At 36.3% G+C, this 15,652-nt stretch overlaps 2 protein-coding genes and 1 pseudogene across 5 annotated transcripts; all 3 read left to right on the plus strand.

Annotated features, from left to right (window-relative positions):
• Positions 1-3,150: 3,150 nt before the first annotated feature.
• LOC122612839 (probable G-protein coupled receptor Mth-like 12) lies at positions 3,151-7,090 on the plus strand. Of its 4 annotated transcripts, none has more exons than XM_043786693.1 (6): positions 3,151-3,307; positions 5,595-5,692; positions 5,760-5,910; positions 5,965-6,141; positions 6,245-6,496; positions 6,571-6,708. In XM_043786693.1, the coding sequence occupies exons 2-6, from the start codon at positions 5,654-5,656 to the stop codon at positions 6,606-6,608; spliced, it is 657 nt and encodes a 218-aa protein (XP_043642628.1). In that variant the 5' UTR covers positions 3,151-3,307; positions 5,595-5,653; the 3' UTR covers positions 6,609-6,708. The 4 variants fall into 4 exon arrangements, 2 of the variants coding, with proteins under 2 accessions (XP_043642628.1, XP_043642627.1); XM_043786692.1 differs by lacking the exon at positions 3,151-3,307 and adding an exon at positions 6,802-7,090 and having other exon boundaries at positions 5,336-5,692; positions 6,564-6,738; XR_006325652.1 differs by lacking the exons at positions 5,595-5,692; positions 5,760-5,910; positions 5,965-6,141; positions 6,245-6,496; positions 6,571-6,708 and adding exons at positions 3,557-3,756; positions 3,824-4,117.
• A 1,125-nt stretch (positions 7,091-8,215) lies between these two features.
• Positions 8,216-9,980, plus strand: LOC122614424 (annotated as a pseudogene).
• A 2,932-nt stretch (positions 9,981-12,912) lies between these two features.
• Positions 12,913-14,570, plus strand: LOC122612841 (probable G-protein coupled receptor Mth-like 12). Its single transcript, XM_043786694.1, has 6 exons — positions 12,913-13,269; positions 13,339-13,489; positions 13,543-13,719; positions 13,823-14,074; positions 14,135-14,309; positions 14,372-14,570. The coding sequence occupies exons 1-6, from the start codon at positions 12,913-12,915 to the stop codon at positions 14,568-14,570; spliced, it is 1,311 nt and encodes a 436-aa protein (XP_043642629.1).
• Positions 14,571-15,652: the final 1,082 nt, after the last annotated feature.

Here is a 15,652-nt window from a genome sequence, read left to right on the forward strand (position 1 = left end):
AATATTTCATGTTATGAAAAATTAACAACAGAAATAATTGGTAGAGGCCCAATCATAACAGGCTATATATTTGCGATTATTATTCATAATTGCTTCTTTACTCGCCAAATATTATTAATATTGCGATAATTATTAACATCAGCTCAGAACGTGTGTACAGTAAGGGTAAACAATATGAATGTGTTTCTATATCAACTAGGCAAGCCATGAGTTCTAACTCAAATATTGACAATGAAGGTATAAAGTTTGTTTATTAAAAAAGTTGCATTATGATAACGCAAGTGTCATGGCAGATGAATAATTTTGTGTAAATAAACGCAATTTAGGTTTGTGTGTTATTAATAATGTGGGCTTCTTTAATGTTTCGACATTTCCCTGCATTTACCCAATAATCGCATAGCACCGCAGTTTTTTTGGCTTACACATTAGCTGCAACTATGTGAGTGTCAAAGGGTGTAAAAACAAAGCAAATAGAGTGGGCGAAGTGGGCGGAGTGGGCGGAGATCAATAACATGTAATAGCACGTAACAAAGTCTGCGCTCGTCACGCGCGCAATGTAAAATCAGACAAGAAAAAAAAAAGCGAAAAAAACAATAAATCGATTCGCCTTCAAAATGCGGGAGAAAAAATAAAAATATAAAGGACGAGGAGGAAATATGGAAGGGGTTTTTCGGGGTCGACTGCCACGGCAATAAAGCCAGAAATCACGCTGTGTGCATGCAAATCCCAAAAAGATTTCCACACGCCCCCCAAAAAAATGTGCCGTGGAAAAATTCATTTTTTGGCCACGAGCAGAGACAAACAAAAGGAAACAAGTTAACTAAGACAAGGAAGAGCCAGGAGGAAAATCTCGTGAAAATCTGGGTGTGGGCGACGATAAATTCATATAAATCGCGTTAATTTAACCGCAAGCGCAGTTTAAACAACTCAAATGGCTGGAAAAGCTGCTTCCCTTTCCGCTGCTTTTCCGACTGGACCCGCACCTAAGCTTGATAAAATGTCGCCGCAAAGCTCAAGACAAATAACATCCAGCAAGCCAGGCAGCCAGGCAGCCAGGCAGCCACCTTCCTTCAGAGTTTTCCACCACGGAAAGGTTGCCAGGAGTGCGGAAAAAACGATTGGAATCTAGAGAAATTACGTTCTGAAATGTTTGCCACAATTTGTTGTGCTCCATAATGAGTTGCTTTGTATGCAAGGACAGACCTCTACCGTCTGAGCTCCAAATGGATGGAGTTCTGGGTGGCGCTTGGGCGGCCAAGAGGCCGTTTAAAGTTATCCGCTCGGTTTGGCATTTTAACGCTTTTGCCTCAATAATCCGGTCAAGTGTCGGCTAGCGATTTTAATTGTTTGCAATTATTTCACCGATTAATTGCATTTAATTGGGCCACCAGTAATTGCCTGCTAATGCTAGGCGATCATTCATAGATTTGTAACGCTTTCAAATGTTCACACCTCGGCAGTCAGTTGACTGCACTTCTGTAATTTGATACCTTTAAGGTAGTTACATTCTTATATACATATGTATTTACATAGAACGTTACGGCTTTATTTACTTATAAATCAGTGTGCGCTTTTTTTTGAACCAAAAATAAAGCTTTAATAAAAACGTGGTTACTCTCATGCCCTAAATTATTATTCACAAAAGGGAATTATTTATCATTGGTGGGGCACGGCATTGAAGCCAGACTTTTGGAGGCCAAACTGGCAATCAAGGCCGAAAGTCCCGACTTGGCCTCAACTTTCCTTTGATGGCTCACTTGAAGCTGCGCGAGCCAAGGGATTATTGTGTCCTTGCTCATTTAAGTTTGCCTTTAAAAGTTTTGCTCCATTGGCTGCTAAAAAAGTTGACTATAAACTTGGCTAAGGCTTCGCTGGCGCCGCCTTTTCCTTCATTATAACCGATTCTCGAAAAGTAAAGGGTATATTAGGTTGGTTCGAAAGTGTAATGTAACAGCGTTTTAATATATATCCTGATCAGGAAAAGCAGAGCCCATCTATCCCTGACTTTCTGCCTGTCCGTGATCATAGAAATGTATCCCTCTTATATGCCAGCAACAAACCTCTATAGTCCCAAAATCTCTTTAAAGGACACTTGCCCAAAGGTTTTCTCTAGAAGTAGTTATGAGGTTTGGGATTGCTTACCAACATCCATCACTCTTCACTGAGCTCAGAACATTTATTTTAAAGTTATGAGCACTTAATGCGACCCCCGCTTGGTGGACCCAGTGTGCAATCTTGGGAATGTCTCCATTTCCTTTGTACTTGGTAGATGAGTAACGGGTATCTGAAAGTCGAAAGTTTCTTTTCTATTTTTCTCACATTTCTTTTTAAGGCGCGACCCAACAACCCTGAAAAAAGGGTGGAAAAGAGGTCCCCCGGCGACATAAACGTTAATTGTTGTTGGTCATGACATAAGAACCACCATAAGAATGGCCAACACAGCCAAATGACATTGCTGGCAAAACACAATTTTCGCTATGCATAAAGTGGGTTGGAAGGGGAAACAACTCAGGCAGGCTTCTGCTAATGAACTAGCTAGGATATGCGGCGAATTGAACGTCAACTGAAATCAAGGAGAGTGAAAAGGATTGGGCCACGTTTCTGCAGAAGGCCTAATCAAAGCGACAACTGAAATCCGCAACAAAACACACTCACACACTCCTAAATACCCGTACATACATATATACATATATGTATAAACAACAAGGTCAAATGGTTGGAAATGCGACCGAAATATTTACGGCTGAATGAACTGCTCCTTTCAGTTGGCCAGAAATCGCAACCGACCCGAATTTAAAATACAATCAAGGGAAAGTAATGCTCACTTTATTGAACTCAAAAATGAAAACTCAGAAGTTGCTTAAATGAAAAGTCTTTACCTTCCCATTTCCCTTGCGCAAACTTTCTTTAATTTATTTATTTTGCAGCAGATTTTTCTACTTTGTTGAGTTTAATTAAAGTTTTTGCATTTGCACAACATTTTCAGTGGCTTGAATATTTTTGTATGGCTGCTTCGTATTATTTTTATTCGGCTAAATATTTCAAAAACCATCATACAAATAAATGGCATCTGTTATAAAAGAAACCGCACATTTTAGCTTCTCATGAGTTGACATTATCGAAATGACATCCCGAAAATAAGTACCACATGTCATTTTAAAACCGAAAAAAAGCGGATCCAGTGAAGCAAAAACTAAAACAAAACCGAATCAATGACAAAAGTAAACAAATGAAAACCCAATGGAAGCCTTACATGAAAACCCATTAATCTTGGCTCTGACGCAATTCGCACACAGGTGAAAAGCAGGTGAGGATGGGGGCCAGGAGCCAGGGGCTATGGGCTATAAGGAAGATTAGCCACATTGTTGTGCAATGGCCATCAAAAGGCGACCAGGAACACAGGAGATGATGGCGTCAGTTTGCTCTTAGTCCCTGTTCACCTGTGGCTTTCACGTTTCTCCTCGCAACATTTAATGCGATTTAATGCATGTATTAGGAGAGTGACTGCCATGGCTTATAACATCATCTTCGAATGACAAGTCCTTCCTTTCTTTAGGTGTTTCCATTCCTATCATAAAAATCCAATTGTTGCAGCGTCATTTTAAATCAATGAGCAATTTATAAAAATACTTTACGATAAGGCAACCGCAAAAAAATTGAGACGAGATAAGAAATTATCGGGCATCTGTGTTGGCTCTAAGTATGATTTATTTCTCAATCATACAATATTTAAGAAAAATGTATAATTTTTTAACTGTAATATCATCATATTCAACGTGCTGCCTTTAATGATTATAATTCGATTTCAACATTCTGTTTATAGTAGATCTCAATCAAATCCATCATGCATTGGATGAATACGAAAACCCTCTATCCAGCGCACCAGCTTGGATCATTTGTATTACTTAGTTATAATGCCACCCCTCTCGTCCTGCAACTTGTGTTCAGCTCCTGAAATTATTTGTTTTTGCCTTTTCACTGGAGGACAAGCTCGCTCGACTGACAAAACACTCCCATGTCGATGGGTGGAGCGAATGAAATTTAAAACCGAGACGCCTTTTTAATGCATGTGTACTGTGCACGTCTTCCTTAGTGGAATTAAATTAATGACAAACAATTCCTCATTGTCTTTTCGCTGGTGCGTACTTAGCACGCGCCGGAAATGTATCCATATCCGCTTGAAATTTTTCCATTGTTTTCTTGCTGCACACAGAAACTCGTTGTAGCGGCGATAAAGAGGGCCTAATGCACTCAAAAAACGAAATCCGATGAATTTTTAAAATAGAAGGTTTTTTTAACGTTATGGCTGCATGTTTAAGAACAAGGGTTTTCGATTAACATTTATTGCTTCACTTCCTTCATTTACTACTTTGACTCCAATGGACGCTTCTATTGTGCAAAATTGTAAAACAATTTTATTACTCTAAGCGAAATAAAATATAAAACTTTTATTTTATCAAATACCCCTTACTTGTCGAAATAAACCATGTACTCAAATTTTCGGTGTGCCGAATTGTGAAGTTGAAGGCATGTTTTTAAGAGTGTAGAAGCCGTAGAAAAGGGTGGCAATGTAGGAACAACAAGGTGGGGGACCAACAACAAATCGCCCTTAAGTGGCGGCAGTGAAGCTCCGCTAACTGCGAACGACAAACTGTCGAAGGACCGCCATTAGGCCCAACACTTGGCCAGGACATGGGATCGCACATTAGCAGTCGTAAAACTTATGGCCAGGGCCATTGCTAACTATTAGCCATTATAGGCAGCTGTGCTGCATATATCCACAGCCATCGTGTCCTGCGAAATCTCTTTAATTTGCCACGGCTTCGCCCAATCACAGCCAATGCGAAAATTAAGAATAATCTGTAAAAATTAATGTACATATGTGATGCCCAGTAAGTATACCCGGTACTCGTTGAGTAAAAGGACATACTAGATTTATTTAAAGTTATGTAACAGCAGCAAATCATTTCAGATTTAAAGTGACTTACTGTATTAGCTGTTGATGAAACAGAGGGTTTCTGGTAACATGAACCCTTTCATTAAATTGCCACACATTTTATAAAACTTTAGAGCAACAGTATGGCTCATGTCGATATGTTCAAACCCCTTGGGAAAGTTCCCAAATTGTTTTTTTTTTTGCTTTAATTCTCCAAATTTCCACTTCTAATCACTTTTAAGTTCTCATGTTATCGCATTCCAAATAATATATGTATGTAAACTATTCAAACATATTAAATATAAAAGCGAACCTAATGGAACTTGATTAGAAATAAACAATTATTCATAGAGCGTCAATATAGTTTGGTTATCCACGCAGAACGTATCGTGCTCTTAAATGAAGCTTAAATTGTTTGGTACATTTCTTGTTTTAAGCTTGGCAAAATTCGGAGCGGTTCATACAGACTCCAATGATACTGAAGCGAAATCATGTGTAAAATGTGATAACAATTGTAATGATGACAACGATCTCTGGCACTGCATTCGGATTTGTTGCCCTCGTAAAAATATGATGGCCAATGGCGGTTGTAGTTTTGAGGAGCAACTCTTTCGAACAAAACTTTGTTTAAACATAAAACTCGATGACAATTCGACAGAGACACTATATTTCAACAACCAAACCCTGCATACAACACCGTTTTGGGATATTGATGAAATGATCGGTCTGACCAGAGATGATTACACGTTGTACAAGGTACCCCAGATCTATACTATAATTTCCTGTCTATTTGACAGAACAAAATAATTCCGATTAATTTCAGAACGGAACCATATACATTCACTCCGAAAAGAGGCTCAGGAACAAAACGGAATACTGCTTTTATCCCCATCAGATTTACTCGGACTTTCCACAAACCATATGGATTGTTTTACACGAGTGGTCATCAATAGAGATACCAGGGACTTACGAGCGTAAGGCAATGCCTATAAAGAAAACTTTCCTTTAACTCTCAGAGTTTTCTTTAGTCACACCAGTTTCTCTTATATGCTATATCTTCATAATCGGCATTTATCTTTTCGTAAAAGAACTACGAAATGTCTTTGGAATGTGCCTAGTCAGTTGCATATTCTGCATTTTTCTTACCTACCTTATCTGGCTTATAGATGAATTAAGATGGATAGATGACTTTTGCTCACTGGCAGGTTAGTGGTTTAATATATTTCATTTATATATATTTTATTTAAATATAAAAGAAGCATCAACAATAAATTGTACTCTTATTTTTACTGAAATTGTGTTCTATAGGTTATATCTCGTACTTCTTCGATTTTGCAACTTATCTTTGGCTGTCTATAACTAGCTTTTGCTTATGGAAGAAAGTTACAGCGATCGATCGAGAAGAACATCGCCATCAGTTCATGTTTTACAGTATCTTTGTCTGGGGCATATCTGCTATTCCACTAGGTATAATCTTATTGATGAATCATCTTTGGGAAGATGATCTCCAGAAATGGAACTGGTTGCCCTTAGTAGGATTCAGTAGATGCTCGGTGGAGGGTACGTCTCTATGGCAGAAGTCGCTTTAAAGTATTACAGTTTTTTACCTTTTAACTTCAATTCACAGTTTATAGGTGGTCTTCGTGGGCTTATTATCGGGGACCTTTTATGATCCTTAGTGCGATTAATATTATTATGTTCATTCTGACTATCAACCACATTAAAAAAACGAAAAGAGAAATCAATAAGTTGACAAAACGAGCAGATGGGACCAAAACTTGCCTTACTGTCGATTTTCAAAAGTAAGTGCTTTAACTTTGGAGCTTACGATCCTTAAATATAATTACTACATTTTCTCATCCCAGGATCCTATCATATCTGCGGATCTTCGCCATTATGGGCGGATCTTGGATACTGTTCCTGATTTCTTTGGTCAAATTGAATACCAACTTTTGGAATATTTACGTTATACTAATCCGAGTGCTCCATCGTGGTTTGGGTATCTTAATATGTGTGCTGCTTATTTTTAAGCGCAGCACCTATCGCCTGCTCATTAACAAGTAAGTTCTCCTCAAATTCTATTTTTTTCTTTAATGACATAAGTATATTATAATCAGAATTCGTGGTGAGAACTTTTAAACACAGCCCGATGCACAGATCATGTTTGATTAATGAGAAACCAATACAATTCAACATTGCCTACAAATATTTGAATTATAAGATAGTCTTATAAAGTAAAACAATTTCTGAACAACATATGTTATATTTTTATTCATAATAATTATGATCAATCATTCTTATATAAATTAGAATTTCGAGAAAATCGATGTCATCTAAGTTGTTAATAATCAGTGTTATCGACTGATGAGGTGATGGTTTGCAAAACGGTCCAAAGGCAAAAAAAATCATTGATTTCCACATGACTCTTTGTTATGTAACATTCACACGTACATTGGATGGTAAATATATACTTTCTTAGCATTCTTCCAAGCGGCATTAGTTTAAATACTCTATAATAATGGATAACATCTGATCCATGTATTTCATGTACTTTTTTACAAGAATTGGAATATGTCTGAGATATGATAAGTGGATGAAAACTGTAAAATAAATTAAAATTATACTAATGAAAAGTGGAATTAACTTTTATGTGGACAATCGTTGATAACGTCGTTTATCGGAGGCATTGCTTAAACAATCTAAATATGTTTTTTTCTCCTAGCAGATATGCGCTAAATGTTAAATACCAAAGACAGGCCTACGAATTTATTTCGGCTAATGTGTGTAAGTAATGCTAGCCACAATTTTAGTTTGAAGTCAACAAACCAAACTTTGGACGGATATTCCCATGCAATATACCTATCGATTAAAGGTAGTTCCCCCATAAGTATGCAGAGACAAAGACGCAGCCCAAGTTTGCTGACACATTTTGCCGCGCCCTGAAGCCGCTTTTTACTTAGCTTTCTTGGCTATCGATATGCAAAATGAATGTTGAAATTTCTGTTCGCCCACAGGTCAGGTATTTGACAGTCGGGATCTGGACTATAGAGTTTTTCTTGTTTGGTATATTATCGCATTCCCAATTATGGGTGTTGAAATATGTACGGTTTTTTAAACACACGAGTATTAATATGTGCAACGATTGTACCGAGATTGTGTCCCTTAGGGAAGACGCATATCAGCTCGAGCTCTTTGTTCAAATTATATACAAATTATACGAATTATTCATGGAGCGTCAATATAGTTTGGTTATCCACGCAGAAAGTTTCCAGCTCTCAAATGAAGCTTAAATTGTTCGGTACATTTCTTATTTTAAGTTTGTCTAAATTCGGAGCGGTTCATACAGACTCCAATGATACTGAAGCGAAATCATTTGTAAATTGTGATAACAATTGTAACGACGATGCAGATCCCTGGAACTGCATTCGGATTTGTTGCCCTCGTAAGAATATGGTGGCCAATGGCGGTTGTAGTTTTGAGGAGCAACTCTTCCGAACAAAACTTGTTTAAACATAAAACTCGATGACAATTCGACAGAGGCCCTATATTTCAACAACCAAACCTTCTTACAACACCGTTTTGGGATATTGATGAAATGATCGGACTGACCAGAGATGATTACACGTTGTACAAGGTACCCCAGATCTATACTATATTTTCCTGTCTATTAGATTCCGATTAATTTCAGAACGGAACCATATATATTCACTCCGACAAGAGGCTCAAGACCAAAGAGGAATACTGTTTTTATCCCCATCAGATTTACTCGGACTTCCCAGAAACCATATGGATTGTTTTACACGAGTGGTCATTTATAAAGATACCAGGGACTTACGAGCGTAAGGCCATGTCTATAAAGAAAACTTTCCCTTAACTCTCAGAATTTTTTTAGTCACATCAGTTTCTCTTATATGCTATATCTTCACAATCGGCATTTATCTTCTCGTAAAAGAACTACGAAATGTCTTTGGAATGTGCATAGTGAGTTGCATATTCTGCATGCTAGGTTCTGCAGGTTAGTGGTTAATTGTACCTTTATTTTGACTAAATTTGTGTTCTACAGGTTATATGTCTTACTTCTTTGACTTTGCCTCTTCTGTTTGGAACTCTGTAATTAGCTTTTGTTTATGGAAGAAAATCACATCGGTCGGTCGCCAAGAACATTGCCATCAGTTTCTGGTTTACAGTATCTTTGCCTGGGGCATATCTACCATCCCACTCGGTATCATCTTTTTGATAAATCAACTTTGGGAAGCGGATCTCCAGAAATGGAACTGGATGCCGTTAGTAGGCTTCAGTAGATGCTCGGTGGAGGGTACGTCTCTATGCCATAAGCCACATTAAAGTTTAAACCTATCACAACTTTTAACTTCAATTCACAGTCTTTAAGTGGTCTTCGTGGGCTTATTATCGGGGTCTTTTTATGTTTTTTTTTTTTTTTTTTTTTTTTTTTTTTTTTTTTTTTTTTTTTTTTTTTTTTTTTTTTTTTTTTGGGTTTTTTTTTTTTCCAAAATGCGATGAATTTATTATGTTCATTCTGACTTACCATCACATATCCAGATACCTGACTATGTAACAAAAAATGTCCGTAAGAGATCAAAAAAAAAAAAAAAAAAAAAAAAAAAAAAAAAAAAAAAAAAAAAAAAAAAAAAAAAAAAAAAAAAAAAAAAAAAAAAAAATTATAAACGACTATCAACCACATTAAAAAAACGAAAAGAGAAATCAATAACTTAACAAAACGAACTAATAGGACCACAACTTGCCTTACTGTCGATTTTCAAAAGTAAGTGCTTTAACTTGGAGCTTATGATCCTTTAATAAAATTCCTACATCTTCCCATCCCAGGAACCTATCATATCTGCGCATCTTCGCCATTATGGGCGGATCTTGGATACTGTTCAGTGTTTCGCTGCTAGAATTGAATACAAACTTTTGGAATTTTTTCGTTATACTAATTCAATGGTTCCATTGTGGTTTTGGTATCGTCATATGTGTGCTGCTTATTTTTAAGCGGAGCACATATCGCCTGCTTATTAATAAGTAAGTTCTCCTCAAATCCCTATTTTTTCATTAATATCATAAATATATTATAATCAGAATTCGTGGTGAGAACTTATAAACCCAGCCCGATGCACAAATCATGTTTGATTATTGAGCAACCAATACAATTCAACATTGTCTACAATTATTTTAATTTTAAGATAGTCCTATAAAGTGATACAATTTCTGAACAACAACCTTGTTATATTTTTATTAAAATAATAATGATTTATAATTTTTTATATACATAAGCATTTTGAGAAAATCTGTCAGGCATGCTCCGGTAATCGAATTTGTTAGATTTTTACGATTTGATTTGAAATCAAAAAACTGATGGTCCGGCTTTCGAATTCGTAAGAATTTTTCAATTTGTAAAACGGGCACTTTTGTCTATCCGAAATGAAAAGTAAATTCCTTTTTTTTATATCAAATCAGATCTTATTTACTAAGGGAAAAAAATAGTTTACTCAGTGGTCTATCGATGTTTATTCCTCATCACCACAAAATCATTCTGCAAAATCATTAGACTTAAGTTGTGGCCAGCATCACTTACACAAGTTATGATGTCAGCGGCGATATGAATTACAAGACCCTTGTAAAAGTTGTTGAAAACAATATTCATTTTTAAAAAATTTACCTCAGGCCTTACTATAAATAAATAAAATTATATTATAAAAAAAATTATTTAATATTATATTAAAAGAATTGTCTTCATATCCCTACAATGCGACTGCAAATAAGACCTTTTTTCGGCCTCTAAAGATATTTCCCCCGTTAAATTGCTACAATCAGGTCTTTGGCTCGGTTCGTGATTCAACCCATGTAATGGTACGGCTGTCGTTTCTTTTCCCGATTACAGCCTCGGTTGGAAAAAGAAGCGGAGTTTCAGTGCACTATGCGGCCGGAGATTCCCAATGTTCTGTGTACTCACCACCATTCTTTTAAAAAAGGAAAAGGCACTTCCTGATTCTACTATAATTAATTGAACAATCAAATAATCACAAAAATTATCCCCGAACGGTATAGATGATAGAAGGAGGACGTGAGTCAGGATTATCGATTCGTGATTTAGTATGAATTTATCATGCGTTCTATACCCGCGCTACCATGGTAATGGCACTTGATTTGCATTACCCCTAATGTAACACCATATCGTATGTTACCCTCGATAATTGTTTGGCAATTTGTAATTAGACGGATTCATGGTCTACTTTAAAAGTGTTTTGTTTTTAATTTAATAACGGAGAAAATTACTTCTTCTTTATATTTCATTTAAGTTTTTTTTTGGATATTCCGGAATACAATATAGACAAACTGAGAAGATTACTTTTAATAATCTAGGAAAAATTAGGTTTAATTCCTTTTCAAATTTACAGAAAGCCTTTACACAAGAATGTATCCTTGGTTCCCTAAAATACAGTTTTCAATGTCGGTTTACGTCATTAAATAATTTTACCTAACACGTTTACCTACTACAAGACTTTGGGCCCAATAAACTGCACTGTGGCTGTGTAACAATAATAATAATTCTGAATATATGTATGTATGTTGTATATCATGATTGTCAGGCTGACATTCCTTGGGTATTTGAATGTATACAAAAAATTAGGTTTACAAGAATGTATGAGATATGTAGGTATTCAAATTCTTTTTTCTTAGGCCACTAGAAAAATATTAAGCATTAGAAAACTTTTTTTATGAAACAAGAAAAATCGGGTTTCTCATCGCAACACCTCCAGGCTGCCGAACTACCTGTCCTTCCGATCTGAGATCCCTTACATCAACATACATATGTACATCTCAGTGGTTGCTTGTGGTGGGTATCACGACGAAGAAGGACACATATTATGCAACGGCACGTGCGAGCTTACTTCATAGTTGCCTCCCATTGGGGCAACTGCGATAAACTTTTAGAAATATGAACTTCAATTAGAACATAAAAATAACTTTTCACTACCGGTAGACTAGCATCACTACCGGTAATAGGGTTCCTGATCACTGCTCTAAAGTCGGGTGGCCTTGCCAATTTGCCGAGGTTAAGTTTTGGCTCTGTGGATATGTTTTTAAGCACACGTGGTTGGTTATAAATTCTGGTAAAAAGTTTTCCACTGAAAATTTGCACAACTGCGATTCTTGAATATCAGCCATAAAGGGAACTTTAAAGGGACTCTTCCAGGCTAACATAACTAATCAAAATATGGCAGTGAGACTATACAGTACTGGTTTCGGAACATATAGTTGGTTTTAAAGCTCCCACTTTCGAAATGATTTAACCCTTAACTGATGAACGTGTGTTAGAATTCAAAACAAGCTAATCCATTTTCACTGGACAATGCAACCATAACCATTGATAAGGTCCCGGCACTCGAGCCGGTTCGCCGACATTCTGTAACGTAGTTTCGGTTGGAACCAGGGCTTATTTTCTATCTTCTTAAATTGATAAAACCCCTATTACCAGAAGAGTTTGTGACTAATTTACTTACTTTTCCCTATGTTTCTAATGGATTCTAAAATAAATAGTATGGTACTGATACATTTTGAGTACCTTGTGTGCAGCAGGGCATTTTTCTCGCCGGTCACATGTGCAACAGTATGCCAAGTATGCACCTCATGCCAATATGATCCAAACCTTTGGGAAAGTTTTCAACCGTTTCATTGGGCTTAATCCCCCAAATTCCAACTTTGGATTGTGCATACCCCAATCGCTTCTAAATTATTTCTGAATATTATTGTATTTGCAATTATCGGTAGATATGTACAACTTTTTAAACGCATTCATATTTGAAATAAATTAATTATCCCTCAGGGAACACGCATATCAGCACGAGTTTTCTGTTAAAAAAATTGGAATAGCAATAGAGCTATAAAAACCTTAAAAATTATTCAAAAGGGTCAATATAGTTTGGTTATCCACGCAGAACGTATCGTGCTCTCAAATGAATCTTAAGTTGTTTGGTACATTTCTTGTTTTAAGCTTGGCAAAATTCGGAGCGGTTCATACAGACTGCAATGATACTGAAGGGAAATCATTTGTAAAAGTTGATAACAACTGTAACGATGACGACGACCTCTGGCACTGCATTCGAATTTGTTGCCCTCGTAAAAATATGATGGCCAATGGTGGTTGTAGTTTTGAGGAGCAACTCTTTCGAACAAAACTTAATTTAAGCATAAAACTCGATGACAATTCGACAGAGGCCCTATATTTCAACAACCAAACTCTGCTTACAACACCGTTTTGGGCTTTAGAAGAAATGATCGGACTGACCAAAGATGAGTACACGTTGTACAAGGTATATCCCAGATCTATGCTATATTTTTCTGTCTATTAGACAGAACAGAATAATTCCGATTAATTTCAGAACGGAACCATATACATTCACTCCGACAAGAGGCTCAAGACCAAAGAGGAATACTGTTTCTATCCCCATCAGATTTACTCGGACTTCCCAGAAACCATATGGATTATTTTACACGAGTGGAATGTAATATTTATACCAGGAACTAACGAGCGTAAGGCGATGTCTATAAAGAACACTTTTCTTTAACTCTCAGAGTTTTTTTAGTCACATCAGTTTCTCTTATATGCTATATCTTCACAATCGGCATTTATCTTTTCGTAAAAGAACTACGAAATGTCTTTGGAATGTGCCTAGTCAGTTGCATATTCTGCATATTTCTTACCTACCTTATCTGGCTTATAGATGAATTAAGATGGATAGATGACTTTTGCTTACTGGCAGGTTTGTGGTTTAATATATTTTATTTACATATATTATATTTAAATATAAAAGAAGCATCAAAAATAAATTGTACTCTTATTTTTACTGAAATTGTGTTCTATAGGTTATATCTCGTACTTCTTTGATTTTGCAACTTATCTTTGGCTGTCTATAACTAGCTTTTGCTTATGGAAGAAAGTTACAGCGATCGATCGCCAAGAACATCGCCATCAGTTCATGTTTTACAGTATCTTTGTCTGGGGCATATCTGCTATTCCACTAGGTATAATCGTATTGATGAATCATCTTTGGGAAGAGGATCTTCAGAAATGGAACTGGTTGCCCTTAGTAGGCTTTTTTATGTGCTCGGTGGAATGTACGTCTCTATGGCAGAAGTCGCTTTAAAGTGTTACAATTTCTTACCTTCAATTTACAGTTTATAGGTGGTCTTCATGGGTTTATTATCGGGGTATTTTTATGATCCTAAGTGCAATGAATATTATTATGTTCGTTTTGACTATCAACCACATTAAAAAAACGAAAAAAGAAATCAATAACTTAACCCATCGACCAGATGGAACCACAATGTGCCTTACTGTCGATTTTAAAAAGTAAGTGCTTTAACTTGGAGCTTATGATCTTTTAATATAATTACTACATTTTCTTATCCAAGGTTCCTATCATATCTGCGGATCTTCACCATTATTGGCGGATCTTGGTTACTGTTCCTCGTTGTGATCGTAGAATTAAAAGCAAACTTTTGGAATATTTTCGTTATACTAATCCGAGTGCTCCATCGTGGTTTTGGTATCTTAGTATTTGTGCTGCTTATTTTGAAGCGCAGCACCTATCGCCTGCTCATTAATAAGTAAGTTCTCCTCAAATCCCTATTTAAACCCGTTACTTGTACAGTAAAAGGGTATACTAGATTCGTTGAAAGTATGTAACAGGCAGAAGGAAGCGTTTCCGACCATATAAAGTATATATATTCTTGATCAGGATCAATAGCCGAGTCGATCTGACCATGTCCGTCTGTCCGTCCGTCTGTCTGTCTGTATGAACGTCGAGATCTCAAGAACTATAAAAGCTAGAAAGTTGAGACTAAGCATGCACACTCCAGAGACATATACGCAGCGCAAGTTTGTCGATTCATGTTGCCACGCCCACTCTAACAAACCGCCCAAAACTGCCACGCCCACAATTTTGAAAAATGTTTGGATATTTTTTCATTTTCGTATTAATCTTGTAAACTTCTATCGATTTGCCAAAAACTTTTGCCACGCCCACTCTAACGCCCACAAACTGCCCAAAACTGCCACGCCCACACTTTTGAAAAATGTTTTGATATTTTTTCATTTTTGTGTTAGACTTGTAAATTTCTATCGATTTCCAAAAACTTTTTGCCACGCCCACTCTAACGCCTACAAACCGCCAAAAACTGTCAGTGTTAAAGACTCTCCTTCGCACTTCCACTAGCTGAGTAACGGGTATCAGATAGTCGGGGAACTCGACTATAGCGTTTTCTCTTGTTTTTCATTAATATCATAATTATATTATAATCAGAATACGTGGTTAGAACTTATAAACACAGCCCGATGCAAAAATCATGTTTGATTATTAAGGAACCAATACAATTTAACATTGTCTACAAATATTTTAATTTTAAGATAGTCCTATAAAGTGAAACAATTTCTAAACAACAAACTTGTTAATCATCAGAGCTATGATATAATTATCAATTGAAAAGGTTTGGGTTTGCAAAACCCGATAAGTGGATGAAAATTGTAAAATAATATAATTAAAGTTGAACATTGCATAATGTGTATTTTTTCCTAGCAGATATGCTCTAAATGTTAATTACCAAAGACAGGCCTACGAAATAGTTTGGCTTTGTAGAGAACAAATAAATTAACTAAAGTTTGAAAGAAAGCTGTTGTTTTACTTATTTGCGTAA

The sequence above is a fragment of the Drosophila teissieri genome, chromosome 2R (genome assembly GCF_016746235.2).
Source record: "Drosophila teissieri strain GT53w chromosome 2R, Prin_Dtei_1.1, whole genome shotgun sequence".
Lineage (NCBI taxonomy): Eukaryota > Metazoa > Arthropoda > Insecta > Diptera > Drosophilidae > Drosophila > Drosophila teissieri.

What these genes read in the sequence shown, in the direction of transcription:
- LOC122612839 (XM_043786692.1), top strand. Translation starts at nt 5,336, where the DNA reads ATGAAGCTTAAATTGTTTGGTACATTTCTTGTTTTAAGCTTGGCAAAA. An exon ending in ATGATTACACGTTGTACAAG is followed by an intron (nt 5,693 to 5,759) that starts GTACCCCAGATC and finishes GATTAATTTCAG; the next exon opens with AACGGAACCATATACATTCA. An exon ending in CAGTAGATGCTCGGTGGAGG is followed by an intron (nt 6,497 to 6,563) that starts GTACGTCTCTAT and finishes TTCAATTCACAG; the next exon opens with TTTATAGGTGGTCTTCGTGG.
- LOC122612841 (XM_043786694.1), top strand. Translation starts at nt 12,913, where the DNA reads ATGAATCTTAAGTTGTTTGGTACATTTCTTGTTTTAAGCTTGGCAAAA. An exon ending in TGACTTTTGCTTACTGGCAG is followed by an intron (nt 13,720 to 13,822) that starts GTTTGTGGTTTA and finishes TGTGTTCTATAG; the next exon opens with GTTATATCTCGTACTTCTTT. An exon ending in CTTACTGTCGATTTTAAAAA is followed by an intron (nt 14,310 to 14,371) that starts GTAAGTGCTTTA and finishes TTCTTATCCAAG; the next exon opens with GTTCCTATCATATCTGCGGA.